The sequence below is a fragment of the Eulemur rufifrons genome, chromosome 7 (assembly GCF_041146395.1).
Source record: "Eulemur rufifrons isolate Redbay chromosome 7, OSU_ERuf_1, whole genome shotgun sequence".
NCBI classification, from domain to species: Eukaryota; Metazoa; Chordata; class Mammalia; order Primates; family Lemuridae; genus Eulemur; species Eulemur rufifrons.
The window spans coordinates 265,723,033-265,742,650 of NC_090989.1; the positions used below are offsets into that span (position 1 = coordinate 265,723,033).

At 35.7% G+C, this 19,618-nt stretch overlaps 1 protein-coding gene across 5 annotated transcripts in view; it reads right to left on the reverse strand.

The window, feature by feature from the left end:
• ECPAS (Ecm29 proteasome adaptor and scaffold) overlaps positions 1 to 19,618 on the reverse strand; it is a 114,707-nt gene that overhangs the window by 33,198 nt on the left and 61,891 nt on the right. For all 5 annotated transcript variants that reach the window (XM_069476676.1, XM_069476674.1, XM_069476673.1 and 2 more), the window contains 13 exons: positions 18,637 to 18,686; positions 17,517 to 17,583; positions 17,300 to 17,422; positions 15,364 to 15,467; positions 13,041 to 13,164; positions 11,968 to 12,048; positions 10,775 to 11,000; positions 10,246 to 10,337; positions 8,326 to 8,460; positions 7,276 to 7,438; positions 6,666 to 6,838; positions 5,443 to 5,544; positions 318 to 441 (listed from right to left, as the gene is read on the reverse strand). In XM_069476676.1, coding sequence (XP_069332777.1) covers positions 318 to 441; positions 5,443 to 5,544; positions 6,666 to 6,838; positions 7,276 to 7,438; positions 8,326 to 8,460; positions 10,246 to 10,337; positions 10,775 to 11,000; positions 11,968 to 12,048; positions 13,041 to 13,164; positions 15,364 to 15,467; positions 17,300 to 17,422; positions 17,517 to 17,583; positions 18,637 to 18,686 — 1,564 coding nt within the window. The remainder of the gene's footprint in view (positions 1 to 317; positions 442 to 5,442; positions 5,545 to 6,665; positions 6,839 to 7,275; positions 7,439 to 8,325; positions 8,461 to 10,245; positions 10,338 to 10,774; positions 11,001 to 11,967; positions 12,049 to 13,040; positions 13,165 to 15,363; positions 15,468 to 17,299; positions 17,423 to 17,516; positions 17,584 to 18,636; positions 18,687 to 19,618) is intronic.

A 19,618-nucleotide genomic window follows, 5' to 3' on the forward strand; every position in this document is an offset into this window, starting at 1 on the left:
ATTTGGAAACTGCTATACCTCGAATTCTGAAACTGGCTAAATACAACAATCCTCATGAGAAGAGCACAAGCTTGAAGGTATCCAAAGCTAACTCCTCTGCTTGTTTGCCAAAGGACAGAAAAAGTTCTCATTAATTTCACGTTCTCTCTTCTTTAGTCAATTATTTTTCTTGACTGAACCAAATTGGTAGGACAGATATAAATATTTGAAAAAGAAGAATGTTTAGTTTTGGTGTTTTTCTTTTGCTTCAAGTGTGATAAAGAGAATAGAAAAAGGTTACTTGATAATTGTAAATCAATTAGCCAAATATTTGGTACCAGCAGGAGGAGTATATTCTTCTTCAGTCACTAGCCAGGCATCTCGGGCAGCCACGGAACTAGTTCCTATTGCAGCACTGGTAATGGCTTCACCAATAGTGAACTGAAGTTCTATCTGCTTGGCCTACAATGAAGGAAGCAAAAGCCATGAATATGAAAAGTTTCCCCCAAAACATCCATTTCTACAAAAAGGCTGCTTAATAGCTTGTTTCTGAGCACATTTTGTTTTCATTTTATTGCTCAGCTTGCTTTCAGCTAACTCAATGGTTCAATAGTGGGGTACGGTGAGGGAATGGAGAATGCAAGAATGACTTGAAGATCTTTTTCCAAGTCTGTGCTGCCCTCTTTACTCTCAGTAGAGAACCACTAAGCAGTGATTTTTAATCTTTAGAAGCACAATATGGTTCTCCTAGGAAGACATGGCATCCTGTCTTTAAAGACACACAGATCTCAGTGTAAATTCTAACTCTGTCTCTCACCAGCTACATACCCTTATTTAAACTTCTCTGAACCTCAACAACTTCATAAAATCAACATAATACCATCACCCAAATCATCCAGTTGAAAATTAAATGAGGTCAATGTACACAAAACTTATACACAATATGCCTGATTGTAGTAACTACACAGTATTAGCTATTATAATTTACTAAAATTTATTTACATCTATTTAACTCTTTGCACTCTTAAATTACATGATATCTCCAAGTTACTTGCAGATAGTTCAGGGAAAATATAGAGAATAATAAAGCAAATGTAAAACATTAAAATTTGATAAATCTGGATAAAGGATATATAGGAGTTCTTTATACTATTCTTACAACTTGACTATAAATTTGAAATTGTCTCAAAAGTCAGACATTAAAATATTTTATACAGCACAAACTCAAATGTTTTAAAATTTGATTTAGAAATTTTGACATGCTTCACAAGTATGAGTCATTGACCCACCCTGGAACTGGACCTGCCTTAGTTTCCTTTGGTATTTTTTTGTTTACTGTGAATTGGAAGAAATCTAAGAATAGGAGGAATGAGAAAATAACGAAGAACAGACAGCATATGACGGATATGGGAATAGTGACTCTACAAAAGCATACAGTTTGACATTCCTGTGCTCAATCAAATGCTCTAGACTTGACAAGGTGTCAAGTGTTAATACCACATGCTTCCCAGACCGAGGAAAAAGGATTTAAAGGCTTTAGTACTACAGCTTCCCTGGTCAAAAGCTTCTCTTGGCAACTTCAAGCTGAGAAAAGGTATTTCAACACAAAGGATCCTTATTAGGGATTCATGTTATGTGCCTGTTTTGCCTATATTTCCTATAGTTAATCATAACATAGTTGGCATTAAAAATAAAAGCAAAACTCCATAACTACATTTATGGATGATATTTAGACTTTGCTTTAAATATTCCAGAAATAAAGAGGGGGGTCAGGGAGTCAAATAAATAAGAACAGGCACATAGATTTTTTTTTTCCATAATAAAAAGTTAAAAGAGGGAGAAGGAGGCGGAGCAAGATGGCCAAGCAGAACCCTCCAGCAATCGCCATCCTCTCCCCTACAGAAACACCAAACATACCCACAAAAGAAAGCATCCTCACAAGAACTAAAAAAATCAGGTGAGAGATCACAGTACCTCATTTTTAGAATAACAACAAGAACATGGTTTTAGCATAATAACAAGAATGGGGTAGGAAAGACACATTGCCTATACCACCCCTCCCCCAATCCAAGGCAGCACAGCCCAGAGAGAAATCTGTGTGCTTGGGGGAGGGAGAGTAAAGTGAGTGTGAAACTTTGCATTGGAACTCAGTGCCACCCTGTCACAGTGGGACACAGCACAAGGAAAAATGTTACCACTGTCTAAAGAGGGAGCATTTATTTAGACCAGCCCTAGGCCAGAGAGGAATCCACTGCCACAAGTGGGATAAACCAGAGTCCTACCAGCTTTACCACCTGCTAACTAAAGTGGCCTCCTGCCCTGCATAAACATCAGTGGCAATCCAGCAGTAGCTGCTGCAAGCCTTGGGTGAACCACAGGACTGTGCTGGCCTTGAGGGCCCTAGGCTTTGGGTACAACCAAGCAGCACAGTATCAACTGTGGAGGCCACAGGAATGTCCACATCACCCCTCCCCTAACTCCAGGCAGCCCAGCACAGAAAGACTCTTTCCTCCTGGGGCAAAGAGAGGTAAGAGAGCAATGGACTTTGCCCGGGAACTCAGAAAATTCTTCCTTATCCTCCCTAAGTCCATGGGGATGGGTACGTAAAAGTCTGTAAGAATTGCAGCATAGCTAGGCTTAGGGTGCCTTCTAGTGCTGAGATGGCTGTAGTGACCACACACTCAGGGAACTCAGTGAATTTCCCTTTGAATTCTTGAAAGGTCCTTTGAAGAAGGACAAGCACAAACAAGACCAGACTCTGAAGACTGGAAGAAATACCTAACTAACTCTTCAATACTCAAACATCAACAAAAACTCACAAGCATCAAGAACATTCAAGAAAATATGACCTAACCAATCAGACTAAATTATGCACCAGTGACCAACCCTGGAGTGATGCAGATATGTAATCTCTCAGACAGAGAATTAAAAATTGCCTTCTAAGGCAGCTCAATGAATTTCAAGAAATGGGATTACATCAAGCTAAAAAGCTTCTGCACGGCAAAGAACATTCAACAGAATGAAGAGACAACTTGTAGAATAGGAGAAAATATTTACAAACTATCCAAATGACAAGGGATCAATAACTAGAATAAAGAAGGAACTCAAACAACTCAATAGCAAAAGGACAATTAATCCAATTTAAAAATGGGCAAAAAATCCAAATAGACATTTCTCAAAGAAGATATACAAATGGCCAATAGGTATATGAAAAATTGCTCAACATCACTAATCATCAGAGAAATGCAAATCAAAACTACAATGAGCTATCATCTCATCCCAGTTAAAATGGCTATTATCAAAAAGACAGAAAATAACAGATATCAGCAAGGATATGAAGAAAGGGGAATGCTTATATACAGTTGCTGGAATGTAAACTGTAAAGACACTATGGAAAACAGTATGGAGGTTTCTCAAAAACTAAAAATAGGACTACCATATAATCCAACAATCCCAGTGCTGGGTATATACATCCAAAAGAAAGGAAATAAGTTTATCAAAGAGATATCTACACTCCCATGTTTATTACAGCACTATTCACAATATCTATGTCAAGACATGGAATCAACCTAAGTGTCCACCAACAGATGAATAGATACAAATACGTAATATATATACACAATGGAATACTGTTCAACCATAGAAAGAATGAAATCCTGTCACTTACAACAACATGGATGGAACTGGAGGACATATGTTAACTGAAATAAGCCAGCCACAGAAAGACAAATATCACATGTTCTCACTCATAAGTGGGAGCTAAAAAAATTGATCTCATGGAGATAGTGAATAGAACGGTGGTTACCAGAGGCTGAGAAGGGCAGTGGGAATGTGGGGGGGAAGGGGATGAAGAAGGTTGGTTAATGGGCACAAAAATACACTTAGATAAAAGGAATAAGTTCTAGTGTTTGGCAGCAGAATAGGGTGACTATATTTAACAGTAATTTATATTTCAAATAGCTAGAAGAGAAGATTTGAAATGCTTCCAACACAAGGAAATGATAAATGTTTCAGGTGATGAATATTCCCATTACCGATTTGATCATTATACACCATATTCTTGTATCAAAATATCACATGTACCCCATAAATATGTACAACTATTATGTATCAATTAAAAAATAAAAACAAGTTAAAAGAAACAAAAAACTTTAGCAATTTGTTCTAGTTGACTGTGAAGATATTCTGCCTCTGATTCATGCATTTTCATTCATTCTTATCATTTAATCTCTCCACCTTATTTTCATGTTTCTAGGTTGTTGTGTATTTCTGTATTTCTAAACTCTAAAAATAATGGCATCAAAAGCAAGTTAAGAATCCAGAGAAGCCTTCATTTATTTTTAAAAAACTAGAAGAAACTCACCTCTCTCATGGATTTTAAAAAGGAAAAAAAGGAAAAAGCAGACATCATACGTTTATTTCCAAGTGGTTACAATGTCAGTGACATCCTGATAATAGGGAGAACCTGATATAGGTATAATTCATCATCCAAAAAAATTCACTTTACAAATACTGAATTAAGAATCCAGAGGCCTGAATTCTAACATCAGCTCTTTCACTCAGCTGCCTCAGCTCTTAGCCTCAACTGTCCTCCCTCCTCCTTCCCCATCTGTCAAGGGCTAGCAGTAAACTATACTTCAAAAAACCCGCATCAACTCTCCCTGGCAGAAATACACCCTCCCTTGTAATTCTACTGCCTTCTATGCAAATGTCCCTGCATTCAGTTACTTATTCTACCAATATTTACTGAGGTCCTACCATTATCAATCACACCACTGGGCACTTGTTTTATAACAGTGGGCTAAACATACACTGCCTTCAGTCTAGCGGGCAATTAGAAACTGATTAATGCTGTGAAAAATAATGAGAGTCACGACAGCACAAATAACTAAAGAGTCTACCCTAGTCTGAAGGGTCAGGGAAAGCTTCTCAAGGAGCACAGCAATGATCGGAGAAAGAAGGAAGTATGGGGCTTTCCAAAGCTCAGCACAAAGAAGGCCAAAGAGACTGGTATACAAAAATGTGAGTGAATGTCAAGAATCAAGGCCAGATTAGGCAGGGGCCAGATCAGGCCATGTTAGGACACTTACCACACTGTGTTAGCATTTGCCTACTTGCAAGTCTTCTCCAGTACTCTGGGTATCTAGAGGACAGAGCTAAATCATCAGACTTGAGAGCAACTAGTATATCAGCACCCATTCCCTACATCTGGCTGATGGGGTAGGCTTCCCTTTGTACCCTGAATACACTGTGCTTTACTCAAAAATTATGAGGAAAGGTCTTTCCTTCATAGGTGATTTAGTCAACACTATGCCTAGTACAGTGATGAGCCCCAAGCTAGCACTCAAAATTAAGTATGTGGTGAATAAATGAGTAAAAGTTTAATTAAAAATCTTACAGCATGCAAAACTGCACCTAAAAAAAGCCTTTGCTTGAATAACTGACAATCAGCAATATAAATACCTCCACGGAATCCATCAGACCTTGCAAGAGGAGCTTCTGGTGAGGAAAATCTCCATCCCCAACTGGAAAATATCCCAGTGTTTGGATTGCTCGTTCTTTCATCTGGAAGAACACAGAATTTTTTTCTTTTAAACAAAGTATATGAGCTTTACCACAGAACAGTGTTTCCAAAATGAGATGACAGGGAAGGGCACTCTAACTAATGCACCAGTGCATAAACCTTCATAAAAGCATCCAATTTCACAGAAGTATGTCTATAAGACACTGGAGGCAAAAATACATAAAACTGAGTCCACTGAAGATCCTTAGCTGCAAAGAAGAAAGAAGAAAACCTACAACTAGGCTTAACTTTGAAACTATAAAGATTAAAAATATGGGTTTCTGGGCCCAGAGGATCTGGGACCAAATCACATCTCGACCATTTCAGTAGCCTTTACAGGTGTGCAACCTTAGGCAAGTTCCTTCCCCTCTCTGTGACTCTATTTCCTCAGGTTATCGTACACAGAGATAACAACTGTGCCTACTTCACTAGCCCTTTTGCAAGATTCAATTAATTAATGCATGAAAAGTGCTTGGTATACTCCCTGGCACATTACAAGTGCTTCCAATGGTCAGCGATTATTAGTCAGTAATAACTAACAAAAAATACATTGTATGATCTTCTCTCATCTTTATTAAGCTTGTAGTAAACTGATATTTCTGCTCATTAAATCACCTTGTATCTCAACACTGAGGTGCTTTTATCACAAAGAATATATTTTAAAGTCTATGAAAATATTTAACTAAAACTAAAAAACATAAATATCCTCTCTCTCCCATTACACACTGCTTACGAAGGTCCAGTCTTCTTAAAAACAAACTGGCTTTTAGGAGATTAAGATTTAGATTTGGTCTAAAATTATGAAGATTGTAAAAGTACTTAATATTTTATTATTCACCTTTGCATGACAAAAAAAGATATCTTGATGAATTTAATACATCACTCAAGTCTTAATAAAAGCCCAAATTAGAATAATTGGTTCAAAAGATGCACACACAAAGGTTGTACACAAGTCATCCCTAACTTAAAAGTAAACATTTAGACTTTCCTCTATAATTTAATCGCTTTTTGACATTAAATGCTTCTTCCAACTGCAATGCCACCTATCCTCATTATAATTTGGTTTTGCTCATTTATGAACAGAAAGAAATCCAGAAGGAAAGGAAAAAAGAAAGAAACTTGCCTTATTTGTTTCTTTACTGGAAGGAATTCTATTTAGTAAGCTTTCTACAAGATGCAATTTGGTAAAGCCAGATCCCTCACTTGGGATTGGGAGAGGACCATTTCTCCCAATTTCACCCAGAGCTGTACAGGCAGCAATTGCCAGGAGGGGTGATGTACTGTCCAAAAATGAGCCTGTAAGCACATTTAGACAAAACAGAGAATGATATACTGTTATCCTTGTGATCCAAAGCAACCAGCAATGTATTCAAGGTATTTTTCAAAGAAAGCAAAATAAAATCAAAGTCTACTATATCTTCCAGCTGACAATTTGTTAACCTTTATTCAGTAATGAGACACTATAGCAATAGAGTAGTGTTCTTTTTGAATATGTACATTTTTTCCCATAACAGAATTATTCCTGTTATATGAAAGCATGTAGAAAAAAACATACAGAAAAAAATAGAGTACTTTCATTGTTATTAAAAATATAGAATTTATTCAGCATCAAGTAAGTTTTTGTGGAAAAGCTTGTGCCTTTAAAGTGCAATGCTGTAACAAAAAATGCCATATTAAAACTTAACATAATTCAGAAATTGCAACATCCAAGTCAGCATAAAGATATTAATTACCTATTGTTTCTGTGGCACTCTGAATGAGTTCCTCTTGTTCAGGCAGGAAATCAGCATTTCTCTCGGGGTCTTGTTGCTCTGCAATTCTCATTTTCTTTTTAGCCAAGTATCTTCCCACTGTGAATCCCAATGCAAGCAAGGATCCATGCTGTATCTCTGGGCTCTAAATTTAGCAACACAATAGCATACGTCTCTGGCTTGCTCTCACGTGTGCAAGAATACACTGAAATAACTATTTATTAGAATGATCTCTCCAATAAAATATAAAGCCAAAAAATAAAGTGAGCACTTGAGGTTCCCCTGGATGTTAATGAACCAAGCTTAAGAAACAACAGAAACCTTGAGTTTCTAACACAGAGAATTTTGAGAAGTTAAGCTGAGTCTTGATCCACTTCAAGATTTACATTCCCTAATCCCATGCCCACTCCAACTCTGGGTAAGGTGACTCATTTACATGCTCCTACAGCACCCACCCTTTCTTCTAGCTTATAGCACTTATGTAAGTACAGTATCATAATTTTCAAGCATAATTTCTCCCTAGTGCCAACAAAACACAATGAACAGATCCTATTTCTAAATGCTAAAACCTCTAAACACAAGGCAGCCCATAAACTATTTGAAAGCAAAGTTTATTTTTTCATAGGCACAATGGTAAGCAGCAGTAAATATGGAAGAAAAAAGGAGCAAACATTTCTCCCTTCAGTACTAACCAGGCCTGACCCTCCCTAGGTTCCAAGATCAGGCGAGATCGGGTATGTTCCTGGTGTTACGGCTGTTTAAGTGCCACGCAGTACTAGGAATTCTCATGTATTTACTCACCACTGTATTCCTAGGACCTAAAACAGTGCTCATCAGGCACAGCACTCAAATTTCTTAAATGAACTGACTGAATCAATGTATTATCTACCTCATTTAATCTTTACATTCATAAAAGCAAGGTATTTGTAAGTTCATTTTACAAATGAGAACATAAAAACTAAAAATAGGCTAGATTCTTTTGTAAAACCCTATCTCATACAAAAAAGAACAAAGACAAAACTGATAACATACATGATTGTCCTTTGTAGTCTTTATAAGCTGTTCTATCATTGACTTCAACTCATTTCCCGATACTGTTGATACCACCACAGAATAAAACAATGCTGCCAGTTCACGCATTTCTTCTTTACTGCTATTCATCAGACTCTGAGTGGTACAGAAAAATAAATATATACATTATATATAACCATCTTCCTGTTGACAGTATCTAACATTTAAAATTAAAAGAATAAATTATACATTATAATGTTCAATCTACTGGCATCCATGAGGAAAAAAAACACAAGTGATTGTTTCAAAACAAGATGAAAGCAATTCAATATACCAAAATCTTAGGTACATTTTCAATTAAATATACACAAGTAGAAAACAGGGCAAATTAATACACAGATGACCTAAAACAGAGGCCAGTAAACTTTTCCTGTAAAGGGCCAAATAGGCATTGTGGGCCATTTGGTCTCTATTGCAACTACTCCATTCGCCACTGCCCTGCAAAAGCAGCCATAGACAATATATGTGGAATGGGAACAGCTATCTGCCAACAAAATGTTGTGGACACTATAATTTTCACATGTCATGAAATGTTACTTGTCTTTTGATCTTTTTTACAAACATTTAAAAACACAAAAGCCATTCTTAGCTTGCAGGCCACACAAAAACAGGAGGTCCAAAGCCGTATTTGGCCCTTGGACCACAGTATGACAACCCCTGATCTAAGAGATCAAAGCTCAAAAACTATCAAATCATTTTAAAATCAGCAAATATTCATAAAGAATAAGAAGCATTTTTAAACTAGAAGCAATTTCATGAAATCATATTTTCCAGAAAAGTGCAAAACTCACACCTCTTGGTAAATTACATTCATATTTTCACACTTAAAGATAAAATCTGTACATTTTACCATGATTCAAGCTGCCATTTTCCAAAAAGAACTACATTATGTAGCAGAAGAGGTACACAAAACTGAACAGGCCATACTTGTACTAAAAAAAAGTATTCATTGCTTATCTGAAATTCAAATTTAACTGAGCAACTTGTATTTTTATTTGCTAAGCCTGGCGACCCTTTTGGTGTGACCATGGGACAGAACACCCTCATACATGGCAGGTGGAAATGTAAACTGGTACCACCGGCATGGAGGGTGTGGCAATACCTATCAAAATTATAAAAGCACATGTGCTCTCACCCAGTAATTCCACTTTTGAGAAACCCACTAAAACACATACTCTTCCCCATATGTAAAATGATAGATTATTCATTGCAGCAGAATGGAAGTACTCTAATGACCATCAGTAAAGATCTAGAGTAAATCATAATACATTCATACAATGAAAAATGATGAAACTGTTAAAAAGGATGCTCTCCCCATAGTTATAGAGGAATAGCTCCAAGTTCTACGGTTAAGTTAAAGGTACAAAATAGTGTGACTAGTATGCTTTTTGTGTAAAAGAAGGGAGAAGAATTAAAAATGCATATTTTTGCATGTATATGCATAAGTAAACTCTAGAGATTATGTCATAGGTCAGTTAAGTGATTACTTATGTATGTTTGTCAGAGGTGAGGGGGAAAGGGCAAAAAGTTGGGAGTATTTGGATAGGTGGGAGATGGTTGTAGAGAGGAGACATTTTATACCTTTTTTAATTTCAACTATACAAATCTATTGTTTACTTTTTAAAAAAACTTTTGAAACAGAAAAGGAATTATTTTATACTCATATGACTCTCAATTCATCTCCCACTCTCACCCAGATGGGTCAATGAGATATTAATATATTGACCTACATGCTTCCCAGTAAGTGTTTGATGATGAGGGAGTTCTCAAAATGACCTAAAGGCAGAAAAGGTCATAGGAACATTGGTAGGAAAAAGAAATCAGGGAGGTAAAGTATGAAATATACAGGATCAAAGAAAAATATACATGCACAGGACATACCTTTATCCATTCTGTTTTGTCTACAAATTTGGTAGCCAGTTTTTCTGGATACACTGACACAGCTTCCAAAAGACAGTACATAACTGGCAAACCTAAAGAAGAATACAGTACCATTTTAAATTTCAAGAAAAGTAATGACAGGGATCACTAAATTCCTTTAACGTATAAGGCTACTGTTTTAGCACATATTCCCTCAGTTCTACCAAAAACACCCCAAATTACACAACCTAAATACAGTATATAATTCAACACAGCAAATTTACAAATTAGTTATCTATAAAGAGGGATATCTTGTTCTTCACACACACTTCCAAAGTAAAAATATATTAATATTATCTATTGTCAGCATTTCTTTCTGCAGACAGAATATATCAAGACTGAATCAGGTAAGTGTAGAAAAGAAACAAAGACTAATGTTCAGTTACAGAAGTGAAGAGAGAATAATTTTGCTATAAATTCTTAGCTGAGTTTAAAATTAGACTTTCGCTTAAATGCTTTAATGTCTTTCCTCAGTATCATGACTTCCTACCTCCAACACCTGCTAACAACTGCTGAAGCAGGCCAATGTAAATCTGAACAGGGTTGGTTTCCCCGCTCTTATTAGAAGACGATGAAGATGTCGTCTGGCTGCCTGACATTAAAGTCCGTATATAGCGTCCAATGGCTGGGGCGTGATCTTGCATATCAGCCAAACTCTGAGAGGTGGGCACCACCCCCGCGCTGTGAGCTAGGCACATGCGCAGGTACAAAACTATCTAGAAACAAAAGGAAGAGGAACACCAATTAAGCTTCTCAAAAAGTCAGTGTAGGAGGGTACTCTTCAAAGTGACAATTTCCAGTTTTGATTCTCCCACCCTCCTTCATAAAGCTATTCCAATCCTCATGGAAGCCAGAAAATATGACTCAATATGTCAACTAAATTAACACAATGGAACAAAACTTATATAACAAGCTTTTACAAATCCAAAGAGTATTTTTAATGGAGTTTAATGGAGTTAAAATACAAACTTAACTTTTAAAGTCTGAAAATTACAATGAAAATCATTACTTTTTAAAAGCCATATATATGTGACTAGGCAGAAATTGGAGGCAAATGGCCTATTCCTGTATATTTCCAATTGTATTTAATTTCCACTGACACAAGAATTGAGAAAATGGTTCAAATCATCTACAAGAGAATATGACACTATAAAAACTTCTAATATACACTGGCTACTAAGGAGTCCTCTGGAAGCTCTTTCCTTGATAGCTAAAATAAGACAGGCAGCAACTCACTGTGAATATTCTTACTCTGAACAAGATTGTCTTGTAATTTAATTAGTGCAAGTCAATGATCTAAAAAATAGAATTTCCCTTAATAACGGTTATAAATTAATCCTCTCCAACCTTCAAAACTAAATAACCCAAACAACCTCAACAATATGCTGGCTTTAAAATTCAAGTCTAACTTGCTGCAAAATCCTAACAGTAATCACTACAGAGCATCCAGTTCTTTCACAAAAAGTATCTCACAGAGATAAATATATTTATAGACTCCACTATATACTAAAATAACACCAATTACCAAGTTATTTTTTTTTTAATAAAAAACCTAGTGAAGAACAATGACACCACAATAGGGGTTTACCTAGAACATAAAAAATGACAGACATCTCTTTGGGTGTAGCATAATCTTTTAAAACCTTTTAACAAAAAGCAAATAGAAATATACGAAAGTTCTACCTCTCCAAAAGCTGCCGGGTTAAATGGAAGGACAGTGGTCCCAGTCATGTACTTGACTGGAGTTTTCATTCGATGGGAAGCCTAAGTTAAGAAAGCCCAAAACAAACAGTTACTGAAAAATTGAGTACATGTGCTCCTGCTCAACTCAAAAACAACTGTATTTCTAGCTACATGTCCAAGGTTTGCTTCTGTCTTTTTCTAATCAAAACATTTTCCTATTAATTACGCTGATGTTTCACGTCCCTCACATCCTAAATAACAGTTGTTTTGCCTTCCCTGCCCCCAATGTTTTTACTGGCTTGTTTAAAAAAAAATAAACCATTCCAGACACCTACTGACACAGTTACCTCTAGGCCACTCCATGCCAGTTATTTTCATTAATAATGGAGGCAGGACGAAAATAAGAGCACAGAGAATCTCCTGACCACAAATGACTGCGCTATGGAAAACAGAATCATGCTGCTCCATGTTGACCTCCAACTCCCTTAAGGTGCCTACCCAGCAAAAAGCCAGGGCCACCAGTAGAGGTGAAAGGCATGACAGTATCCTCCAGCACAGTCAAGGAAACACTGATGTAAAAAGTGAGACAGAGTCAAGGCTGGGGAATCATCACGCCATGTTCTGATCTACCAGCAAAACACACTCTGCAAAAGCAGAGGCTTGGAAAAGCAGATGGGATGTTTTCTTATGATCACAGTGGAAAAAGCATAAACTGCTCCCTGAAGCATCCTTAAACTTATAGTACCCTGAAGAGTGCGCCCTTAAAAATACAAAGGAGATGAATTTTTAAGCATGTCATACTAGGGGAAAAATTTTTTAACACAACCAAAATGTTGATGAGCATGAAAAGAATTAGAAGTAACTCACATTTAGGCAAAACATACCAATTACATTGAGAATTATGGTTCTCCTTACTTTGTACCACCCTCTTATTATATATATTAACATTAACATTGCTAGAAACTTTACTAATTCAACATTTAGTCATTACATTTTTTTCACTTAAAAATGGGTGTTTATTTTCATCATCCATTATATGATTCAAACAAATTATGTGAAGTTAAATGCCATACCTTTTCTTGGATATAATATACCATTTCTGGGAAAGAAGGCATCTGCTCAGAAGCACTTTCTTTTCTGTTTCGACCAGGAAGACACCGTAATACTCGTTGTGCTTCTCCATGAACTTCTTCTCGTCTTTTAGAAAGATAAATAAGAATAAAAATTAAACTTCACCAATTAAAAAATAATCATTTGATGAATAAGAACAGCAATCTGGCAGCTGGAATTCTGAGAAAATGTCTTAAATATATTGTTGGCTATCTAGAATACTGTCAATAAAATACATATAAGAAATTACTTCTTTTTGAAAATTTTATGAGATTTGGAGAGTCATCTGGCTTGCATCTTTGAATTTTATTCACAGAAAAAAACAAAACAGGATATTGCAATTCATTATGTCAATATCTATATGTATGCTTTACCCTGCCAGAGGCAAATCATAAACAACTATAATACAAACTTTAAAATTCAGTGACTGCCCAAACTCTTATACTGCACTAAGGTATTCAGCTACAATTCTGTACAATTGATAACTGATAAGTGACATTAATGTGTTAAATGTAAAACTCAACTAACTACAGACCACCTAGAGATTGACCTCAGCAATAATTTTATTCAGATACTATAAAAAGGGCCTTTTAAGTCCTTAATTGCCTCTGAATTGCATCTAGTTTTCCTAACAACAGACAAAGAGCTGACAAAAAAGAATAAATAAAGCCTCAAAGCTGGGCACAGTGGCATGCGCCTGTAGTCCAGCTACTCAGGAGGCTGAGGCAGGAGGATGGCTTACAACCAGAGTTTGAGGCTGCAATATGCTATGACCATGCCTGTGAACAGCCACTGCACTCCAGCCTGGGCAACACAGGGAAACTCATCTCTAAAAAAATAAAATAAATAAAGCCTCAAGTTGCCAGAGGATTTTCATTTGACTGGGACAGTTTTAACTAAACTACAGAAGGAAAACTATTGAATTAGTTATGCTTTGGTTTTAGTTTTTTAAATAAAAATAATTTTTAGCACTTAGAGACAGGACACAGTGGTTGAGAGATCTGTTTGAAGTCCAACTCCTTGGACTTAAATTCTGGCTCTAACATGAACTGATGAACTGCCATCTTGACTGCCAGGCCACAGTACTGTGTGGCCTGTGGCTGGGAAAATAATGTAAAAAGAGCGAGAAGCAGCAGAGCACCAGAATCAACATAACCACCGGAAGTTACTTTAACCAAATCTAAACGCACTATATGAGAAGCAGCAGCCAAGATCAGAAGTCAAAAGTCGGAGCCTCTCAATAACCTGTGATATCCAATTAAAATACCAAACAAATAAACCACAGCAAAACATATGCAATTTATAGGAAAGAAAATAAATGGCATGCGAGGCATACAGTTGGGCATACAGTTCCAACTGGACTATGGAAACAGTTATAAAGTAATTATCTATTTTTTTTAAATGGACCATAAGTTTATGGGCAAGGCTATTCAAATCATCAAAGGATGAATAATTTTATTTAAACCATTCCTCAGTATGAATGAGGCTTTTTACTCCCCAAGGTAAGGCTATCCCTAATAACAAAAAAGAAAAAAATATTTAAGAATCTCACGTAAAGGATGTAAAAATTCTAAATATTAGATGTAGTAACAGTTTAATATTATTAAATATAGTAGAGTGCTTCCAGGATTTCAAGATGTCATTGACTATAAGACACATAATAAATTTGATAAGAGTCATTTTAATATGTATACATATACCTCATTGTATGTACACATGATTTTTAAAGGCATGTTCCACAAGGCATGTCCTAATTTCAAAACCATTTCAACATTTTAAAAAGTGCATCATATACTCTAGAAATGCAGTAACATAATTTATTAATATAAAATTCAACATATATACTTCAGCTAAAAATCTTAATATATTAGATAAAAAATGATACTCCATCAACATGTGTATGTATGTCACACCACCAACATTAACCTTTTTTCTCCTTACATAGGACCTATTTTTAGAGATATAATTATATTACATATACAATCATATAATTTACCTTATTTATACTTGACCATTTCATAAGCATTTTTCTGTATTATCTATTATGTATTACATAAATATACCTATAACTTATATACATTATAGACAGATATACATGTAATATCTATATTATTATGTAAATATATAGGTATATGACAATTCTCTGTCATAACAAAGGCCACACTTTTAACTATTTAGTAAATTGCTTCTAAATTTCATAGACCAACATTGCAAACAGAAATTTTAGCAATTTTAAAATAAATTTAAAATGAATCCAAAATCAAATTAATATCCTTTGAAACTTACGGATCTCCTGCAGCCAATAGGAGCAAATATCTGGAAGGTATATGATCCGAGGGAAACACTGTGCTGGCAAATTTCACAGCAACCTGTCGAACTTGAACTTCAGGCTATTTGACACATAAACACACGGAGACCCCCCATCAAAAAAAAAAAGAAAGAAAACTCAATAACCAGCCATTCATTCCAGTCAAGATGAGTCATTCTAATTGTAAACAATGCAAAATTTTAAATTGATATTTCAACATATGTGTCTAAATCAATAAAATCAAGACAAATAATTTATTCAAAATCTTGATGATGTTTAAAAATTTTTTGGATGTGGTATTACTTAAAGAGTACTTTTATGATTTAAGAGGATCCCCCAAGTAAAACAGGAAGACCCACAAAGACCACAGCTAGAGAATGTCTCTGTATATGCCCATCCTCAGCCAAAACCTGGGGCCAGGGTCACTGTGACGGTTTCTGGGCACCACCTCTGCCTCTCTAGCTCTCAAACTATCAGACACATGAGTGAAATTCAGGTATTTTGCAGGGAACACAAACAGAGCTTACTTGGAATTCCCATGAATTTGAAACAAAATACCTCCAATGTTCTCAGATTAGCTCTAGAGTTAAAACTGACTCCAAAGCAAAGTTTAAACTATATAAATACATTCAATTAATTTAGATTAATAATCTATGAATACAAAGTTCAACCAGCAAAGTAGCTTTAGAATCTATTGATCCTGAAGCTTTATTATCATGTACCTTCCCCCAGGTCCTTCTTCAAGCATGTAACATACATAAGGTAAGAGAAACATTAAGAAATATATACTGTCCCACTCATTCTGGTGTTCTGGCTATTTAGCATTCCTTGAACTACATTAAAGAGCAATCATGTTAAGGACTAGTCTAGATTATATGATTAGCCTAGTCTGGCCGCTTTAAATATTTAGTCTGTGAAAAGAAATTAGCTTTGGCTTGGTAATATTGTTACATGATTTGATCTGCATGAGAACAAGTATCTACAAACATTTATGTAAGCATCACACTTCCTTTTAAGGTTACCTAGGCAAAGTTTTAGGTATTCTATTCTAATGAGCTTCCAAGGAAGCTTAAACATTTTTGTCCATGACACATGACCATGAACCATGAGCAAGGGACAGCAGGAGCATTGACAATGGGACTCTCTATGTAGCAAGTTTTCTGAATGTATACAATGGCACAATTTAATCCTGTCCTATTTCAATAGAAACTAGACACCTTTTGGAACTTTTAATAATTCCCTCAATATAAATGTATTAAATCATGTCAGCTTAATTTCAGTAGGACAAAATTTACCTTAATCTCACCAATACTTTTTCATATCATTCTCTCTTCCAATCTCCCTCTCTTTCCACTTCCAAAATGGAGGACAAAGAACTGACTAAAGCACGTACATATTTTATTTTGTATATCACATATTATATACACATATGTGTATATCTACAAATATTCAAAAGTCTACAAACTCCCATGAAAACCAAATAAAGAGGACAGAAGGAAGAAGAGCATGTATGATAACACAGGCTTTCTTCCTATAGACTCATTTTGACATATGGAATTTGTCTTTCATTCTTCTGCTTTTCTCTGACAACGTTACCTACAGAACTCTACCCCAATGGGCTACAGAGCTCAGCTACCAGTTAAGAAGACAAAACACTTCCTACTTAAAGAACATGGCATTAAGAACAGTCTTCTCACATGAAAGGCTTTAAACATAAACGTCACTACCATTACGTCTCCCCTAAAATCAAATTTTCACCTTGAAGAATTAAAAACAGATCATAAGTCACAGTCCAAGTGAAAGCAAATATTCCTCTCAATTATCAAAGACAGTTAAGGAGAAAGCAATTCAAATTTTATTCTTAAAAATGTGAAATATGTATACTACCAGGAATTATAGCTCACACAGACCTACCTTTATTAAGTACGAAGCCACAAGTGCCTCCATGAGAGTTCGCTGTGCTCCTTCCAAAGTGCTATAAGCTCCAACCATCATAGATAATGCTTCCTGAATAGCAAGTCGAGTCTCAGGCTCTTCCTATACAGATGATAAAAACAGTGTCTCCCTCCCTATTGGGTTTTCAGGTGAGCATCCAAAACAGAAAGCATACACTTACCAGCTATTTTCCTACCTTACACAGGGCTTCAAAAAGCTGCTGCACAAGAGCTATATCCTTAGTGAATAAATGGGGCATTCGACTGCAAGAGAATATAAGAGTATCATTACTATTATAATAATAAATTTCCATGAGATGAAAAATGGAGAAAGTGAAACTAAGCACAAATTTTCTGAACTCACAGTGAGTTCTGAACTCACTCTGAACATAACTGTCAGCATCATTAGATTACCTCTCTCAAGAGCCAAATATTTTTAAAAGTAAATATTTAATTCAATTGTCTAATCCAAAAAATCCTTAATATACAGATTTTCCAGATACTCCCTCTATAGCATTCCATGCATTCAGTTAACATTTCTGATTTTAACATGAAAAAAATAGCTAAGACCAAATGATAATTTAAACTAAAGGCTACTGCAATAAGGGGCTTTGCTACTTCATGCCAACGGATAAGGGACAAGGTTTGCCAACAACCCTGCACTGTATCAGTTGATCTGGGGTGGCTTTCCTCTTAGCCCTGAAGCTTCTTCCCCTGCACGATATAGGACAGCAAGACCTAGTCTATACAGTGAATACAAAACCTGCACTGGGGCAGAAGCAACACATGGTGCCACTGAGGATGCTTCACCTCTATCTCCCTGCTTTAAAATATAATGAAGGAAGATGAAACCAGGAGGAACCAAAATGAAGAAATCATACTGAGCAGAAAAAAAAAAAATCTTGTCTTTGGAAACAGGGCTACTCAGAAGCATAAACGATATCAGAAAAGAGAATCACTAGCAAAACCTCAGTTACTGGGATTATAAAGACTAGTAGAAGTAGCAACAAAAACACTTAAGGTCAATCAAATGTCTCTAGGGTACAAAAAAAAAAAGAGTAACCCACTATGACACAATTCGGTTCAAAATCTCATCACAAGACTCTCATTTAATATGGTAACATATCTTCAAATGTAAATTAAAATGTCTCATATCTTTTTCCTACTACAAAAAAGACATTTCTAAACAACCTATGACTACTAAATGCATTTCCTTTCAGAATCAAAACAAATTTATTCTCCATCCATTGTTAAATGCCACATAATTATTCTCAGTTTACCAACAGGGTATCTCTCACTAAAAAAGAGTTTACTCACCTGGAGAGTTTTCCAACAGCTGAATATGCCATTGACAGTAGTTTAGGGTCCTTGAAATTAAAAAAAAAAAAAAAAGGAAAAGAACAAAAAACAGACAAAACAAAAAATACAGTAAACAGCAAAACCTTTTCGCTGCAATTACATGCATTATTTTACTCCTTGTTAAACCTAGTTCTCACTCTGCCTAACTGCATGATATTAGCATCTGAACAACCACCACAACAAAAATGTCCAAACCTAGAATCCATCACACTACTAAATGGAAAAACAAAACAAAACCTTACATCCCTAATTCATTCCAAAAGGAAAATGCAGTGGTCATATAGGAAAGGTTTCTCTTAGTGTTGAGTTCAAAATATTTTCAGCACCATGTGACCTGCAAATGCCAGTATTTACCTTCAAGGCATTAGGAAAACAGTTAAACTCAATGGAAAATTCATCACTATTCTAACAGATTAGGATCCTCCCTCTCTTACCAAAACTGTAGTATGTTGTAGCGTGATTTTCTAAAAATGTGCACTATAATAAACAACTTTCTCTCCTATATTCCACCATAAAAAAATTAAGGAGGTCATAGTCATCATTAAATTGAGGTTCCCTCCTCAAGATACAGGTAGAATTTTATAAGATTTTATGAAAATCCACAGTCTAATTACTCAGAATATAGTAACAAACTTCTGGCAATTCAAGTTTATACATTTAACCTAGGATTCACCCTTCCATACTGAAATGACCACTCTTATGGATTTATCTGTCGAGAAGACATGCAGCTGTCATCTGGAGGTAAGGGGATTGCGGCCCTGTGGTTATCTGGTCTTTCTAACCTATTTTTAAATATACAGTGTCTCCCCAAAAACTGCAAGGCATTTTTATTTCTACCAATGACTCCAAAGCATCTATTTATGCAATAAAAATAATGTGAAAGGTTCCCCTAGACCTTAACATGCAAGCGGTATTCAACAGGAGAAAGAAGCTAGGAGAA